The sequence below is a fragment of the Sinocyclocheilus anshuiensis genome, unplaced genomic scaffold (genome assembly GCF_001515605.1).
Source record: "Sinocyclocheilus anshuiensis isolate Anshui unplaced genomic scaffold, SAMN03320099.WGS_v1.1 scaffold130, whole genome shotgun sequence".
Lineage (NCBI taxonomy): Eukaryota > Metazoa > Chordata > Actinopteri > Cypriniformes > Cyprinidae > Sinocyclocheilus > Sinocyclocheilus anshuiensis.
Window position 1 is genome coordinate 3,415,559 of NW_015544207.1, and position 6,112 is coordinate 3,421,670.

Below are 6,112 nucleotides of genomic sequence, written 5' to 3' on the forward strand. Positions count from 1 at the left end.
TTCTCTGGATGTAACAATACAGTTTTCATTTAAAAGTACCCCCAAACATAATCATTTATAAAAATGCTAATGAATCGCAATCAGAAAAGCACATACTGTAGCAATGGCTTTCCTCAAAGTCACCCCTATAGTTTCTGACACCAGATTCAATAGTTCACTGCTAGTCTTTGTTGTGTATTTTTTATTACCCAAATAAAATATTTAACAGCCCAAAAGAGTTGTAAGTCAAAGCCACAGAGACATTTTTGCTACTTCCATGAAGTTGTCTGAAAATGAAATGTTTTGATTGGCTTGGATGTTTTGATATTTGTAGGAAGCCGGGCTAATAAAGCTCATTAAATCTTATTAAAATAAGACAAACAAACAAACAGGAGAAAAACACAGACACAGACAGAGAATAAAAAACCTGTGGGGACATGATTATTAGAGACTGCAAATATCACACTAAAGGCCGTTCCTTGCTAAAAGTTACTCAAGTAAATATACATATAATAATAATGATCACGTTGACAAAAATGTTTACATTGCATTATTGCTAAGTTTAACCCAGCAAAGACGTAGATGTAGTGCAACCCTTATAAGTAATTCACATGAATTTGTAGGTTTACTATAGAAAAGCTGAAATGTGTTTAAATCGAGTGGCTCGACTGGCTTTAGCATACAGTAGTTTCAAAAAGAGTACTCATTACATAAGACTATTCCTTTGAAGCATATTATTTTTAAGTATGAACTGAATGTAATGTTTTTAGACACTTAATTGCATGCTATTTACAATTAAAGGCAGGGTAGGTGATTTGGTTCAAAAACATTTTTTGTTATGCTGCTTGAAAGTCTCTTCACATCCCAATAGCAATCACTAAGTTAAGTGGTCTAAATTTATTGATATGTATTTATATCATTTGCGGGAGGTGTAGGAGCATAAAATGTTTGACCAATGAAAATGTTCGGTCCGAACATTACGATAGGCTGTCCTGCCTTCCTGTCAAAATATGTATTAGCATACCTCTGCGCAGCCTGTTTGCGCAAACATGATACGTCATCAGCACGTTCCAGTGAGAATGAAAGGCGTTATTATTGTAATATTATGCGCTTTGTAGTGTAATGTTTTCTCAGCAGTGACTGAGACATGAGGTAATCTGACAGCGTTGCATTCAATCCTCCACCAACGGTGTCTCTCATATTAATCGCTGATTAGACGCTGGTCTGCCTGTGCGCGTTTATGATCCCTCATAAGTATATTTTTTTTAAAACTCAAAATATCATTAAACCTTAATGTACCTTAATGTAACTTTTAGTTTGACATCATCACAACATGCTCTTTTTAAAAGTGTACTTAAGTGTGTTAACAGAGTTATTCTGTTTTTTTTTTAGCATGTTGCATTGTGGTTTCTAGGCTGTTCTGTTGTTTTGTTGACTAATCCTGGTCAAGGGTTGGTGGCTTATTTAGGTTACGTTCCCACTGCAAGCCTTAGTGCTCAATTTAGATTTTTGCTCAAATCTGATTTTTTTGTATAGCTGTTCACATTTTTGTTTTAAATGTGGCCAATATCAGATTTCCAGTGTGAATGGATCATGGTTCTGAACTGACCCACATCAGTGCAGCGCAAAAGAATGATATGAACAGGGTTGCCAGGTTTTTACAACAAAATCTGCCCAAAAGCTTCTCAAAACTACAACAAAACTAGCCCAATCGCATCCTGTAGGGTAAATATCGCGTTAGTGGGGTCGCTTCAACCCACAAAGTTGAAAAACAACCCACGGTTGTATTCCAATTTCACAGGAAATCTGGGGACTTGGCAACACTTGCACACTGTGCTGTCATATGGAAATAAACAAGGAGGACATAAAGTAAGCCGCAGGACCAGTGAAATTATGCACAGGCAATATGAAAAATAAAGACAAGGATATGAAATAAGAGAGCAGAGTTTTGAAACTTTTATGATATGAGTCCTCATGCCATTAACATTGTCATATCCATCACCATGCTAAAATCTTCCGAGAGTGGTCATGATAGAACTTTGGGTATGTAAAATCTTCGAAGTGACTCCCATGAGCGCAGAATCATGACAAATGTTGATCTAGAGTGACATAAAAGTCGCATGAATTCCAGTATGACTGTTCAGACTAGGGCTGTCAAAATGGTTGAAAAACTAAATTCGAATTGTGTACTTAAAGGGGTCATATGATGCGATTTCAAATTGTCCTTTCTCTTTGGAGTGTTACAAGCTCTTGGTGCATAAAGAAGATCTGTAAAGTTGCAAAGACTAAAGTCTCAAATCCAAAGAGATATTCTTTATAAAAGTTAAGAGTCAACCACGCCTACCTAAAACGCCTCGTTCTAACACGCCCCCCCCACATGTCTATGTCACGATGTGGGAAGATTTGCATAACCCCGCCCAAATGTTCACGCAAAGAAAGAAGGAGTAACTTTTATTCTCGCTGTAGTATTGTTGTTGCCGCCGCCATGTCTTCGGCCAATCACAATGCACTGGATAGCTGGCCAATCAGAGCACAATTCGCTTTTCAGACCGATGAGCTTTGTAAAAATCGACACGTCTCAGAAAGGCAGGGCATAGAGGAGAAACAATAATGTACAGTATGTGGAAAATAATGTGTTTTTTGAACCTTAAACCGCATAAACACATTTCATTACACCAAATACACAAAATAATGTTCTTTTTAGCAACATCATATGACCCCTTTAAATATTATCAATATTCGAATTATTTTCTAATTTAAAAGGCATAATTTCAGCAAAGTATTACTAATGCACGTTTCTTCAAAGCAATAACATAACACGACTATCTTTAAAAAAAAGTGCATCATGTTTAAATTAATGTTTTTAAACCATATATAAATAATTAATTTGCTTAAACGATTTGAAACAAAACAGCATCATGTATGTATGTATAGTTTAATACAAAAGACCGAAAACCAATCACAAATAGTCCTTTTTCATTTAAAAACATTAGATGCAGTGAGATGGGAGACATGTCTCGAGACATGTTTTTTAAAAGTTGAACTTGCATTCATTTTACATGGCTTTCTAAACATGCGTTTCTCTTGTGCGAGACGCGAGTGCAACAGTGATAGACGTCCCTCTAGTCCAGAAAATGCGATACATATGCATTCTGTGTGAACGGCTTGGTTTGAGTTTTGACGTAAACAACATCTTTTCCGCATTGATGTTCTCTTTTTCCACAATATTTTGAATTGACAACCAGCAGCGCCGCATCTAGTGGGTTCAGCTGGATAAGATAAGAAAAACATTCAAATGCAATGACACTTACATCGTCATCGCATCTTGTGTGCCACTGATAAGGCAGCCTGACGCACACCTAAAATTCAAATGCAACGTATTTTTGCATTAGAATGTGATTTTTATTTAAAATTCGCCGAATATTTGAACTTTGATTTTTTTTTTTTTTTTTTTTGACAGCTCTAGTTTAGACTGCAGTCAATTTGCAAAACATCTGACCTGTATTGGATTTAGTAACACATATGGAAGTGGCACAAATCAGAACTGAAAAGATCAGATTCCATGTGGTTTGTGCGGTTCACTGTCATGAGAAAAACAGATGTCACATGTGAGAAAAAACTGGGCCACATTTGCCTGCAGTGTGAACCTAGCCTTAGATCCTCATGTATTAGCAATAAGCTAAGATCGAAAAAACTATATATTATCAAAGAAAAGTGGAAGGAGAAAAAAATTGTGTTGATGTGTGTATCAGGCCATTCAGAGCAAGTTTCTACCCCTCAGTCAGTAGGATTATGGACAGATAGGAAACAGCTTTGGCTTTGATTCTTACCTGGAACATGACCCTGCACTGCTCCTCGGGCTTCTGCACCACACACATGTTACACCCCATCCTGACGTCTGAACCCGCACACCTTCAGGCCACGAACCCACTCAGATCACCTACTCTGTGCTTCTTCAGCCAAGCAGCATATCCCAGATCCCCACAGACAGTTCGGTTAGCTTTCGCAGTCCAACGAGTTTAACGAACGCACTCAGGTTCACAGTAGGAGAACTGCTGAGTTCAAAGCATTTCTGGTTCAGAGACACATGCACAAGTCTTTCTCATGGCTTTAAAAAATTTCAGTTTTTCTGCTTTTCAAACAGTCCATTTCATCCTACCTAACTAAAAAACTCAAGAAGTCCAAACATATCTCAAGTCTATTGTGGAGTGTGAAAACAAATTAATTCCAGTATGTAAAAAAAAAGTCAATTTGTGCTTGAAGTGAAATGTTGTAGTACAGCACTCCTTCTGTTCCTGTCCACATTGATGTGCTTAATTCAGGGAATTCAGCATGAAATTACGCTTCTGTGCTTGCTCTCACGCTTTTATCAAGGCCACTTCCACCAGCGCATTTCTGGGACTACATCCAAATTACTCCTAAATCAGTAAATGCTGCATGTACGTGGCTGCGCGACGTTCGATGTTTTATTCCAAAGCGATGGAAGGATAATTGGGGAGATTGAATGTTTGGTCAAGAGAGACCAACAAGGAGGAGCGTTCCAAGAACAAAAATTACTTTTGCCTCACAGTATTTGGTGAAATCTGTGGCTTTGTTTCAGGTGTCAGTTCAATTCCAGATTCTTATCTGCCAAAGTTTTGATGTAAAATAACAAACAACTGGTCAAAACGGTGTATTTTATCAAAACACAACTATTTCCTGCAGAAGCCCTCATGAACGTCAGGTGTTTTCTTTTCGAACTGAACTGTGGATGAAATTCTTGACTCTAGCTACTGATTTTTATCCACAGATTTCCTCCTCACAGTGAGATCCATGATTCTCTCCCAGATTCGATCAACTGCTGTGGATACCGAAGAAGAGTTTGACTGCTTAACGCCTTCACATATCCATACAGAACTATTTCAAGTGCCTCGCTTTGGCTTTGTGCTTTTCCACCTGTTCCGCTTTCACTGGTAGCTTTTTTTGGACTTCTGCTTGAGTTTCTATATTCACGTAGGTGTTTCTTGTCAGTCTCTCATCTCTCAAAGACTCTGAACTGTGTGGCTTGCATCGCATTCAGTCGGATAAACATGCGTGTTTCACGCTGGATGAATTGGTAAAAACTGGTTGCCCATGAAAGCGTGAGGTGAGAGAGTCAGTACGCTTGAGGAAAATTCAATCCCACGCACTCCTACATACACATGTTAAACGCTTCTGCTTAGGTGCGAACAACAGCAAACATTCTTCACTCGACTGGCCGCCCATCTGTGACACTTTAAACTCGCTCAGGACACCAAATGCCACCAGATCCGACTAAGCAGGATGCATTCGAAGGAGCGGCTTCATATACATTGAACTTTTGTTTCGAAAAAGAACAACTATTATGCATTTATATTTATTTTGTAATAAAGCTCTGTGCATCACGGTTATTATTAACTCAATTCCTCAACAGCTAAAATTTAGGTCAATGAAGGAAAATTCAATTAAATAACGCAAGCCCTTAATAGTGATCACTGGCGCTCTGTAAAATAGAAATCAATATCTTTCTTAATAAGATACCAGTTGGGTGCCTTTGGAGCTCAGTGGGTTGCGAAATTATCAGACATTCGGTTGAACAAATGCTTTGTGGTTCTGCAAGCACACTTTGTTAGAAAGCTGAGCTGTCCGAAGGTGCGTATAAATATTCATCCAATTGTGGGCTCAAATCTGAGGCAGCAGTCTTTACAAAAAAAAAAGTGTGTAGCTACTTCGCTTTTTCTTTCCTCCTTCTGTCTACTTAACACTTTCTCATCACTTCTTGCTTAGTTTCTGAGGAAAAAGTCCAAAACTCTATCGCCAAAAAAGCTTCGACTTAAGCACTGCTCATTATTAAACTACTATTTGTTTTAACAGAACTATTTGTCCAAATGTTGGCTCTCAAACCAACCAGTTTCTGACATGAACACGCTTGACAGCTTTAACCTCATTAAAATGTCAAAGGGCTGGTGTTGTTTCACGCACCCCGCTGTTTGAGATTGCAGGCTAGCCATTCATGCTGCAGTAACGTGCCAGACAGACTGAGACGCTAACAGGCGTCGCCCTCGTACGCCCACATACACAGACGGGTCAAACGTTACCACACACACACTCATGCAAACACGGAAGATTGGCGTAT

The 6,112-nt window shown here is 38.6% G+C and overlaps 1 protein-coding gene across 1 annotated transcript in view; it reads right to left on the reverse strand.

Moving 5' to 3' along the window:
* LOC107697038 (PDZ domain-containing protein 4-like) overlaps positions 1-4,559 on the reverse strand; it is a 44,555-nt gene extending 39,996 nt beyond the window's left edge. Inside the window, exon 1 of the mRNA XM_016497669.1 lies at positions 3,810-4,559. Within this exon, the coding sequence (XP_016353155.1) occupies positions 3,810-3,869 (60 nt within the window). The 5' untranslated portion in view covers positions 3,870-4,559. The remainder of the gene's footprint in view (positions 1-3,809) is intronic.
* Between the last annotated feature and the right edge of the window lie 1,553 nt (positions 4,560-6,112).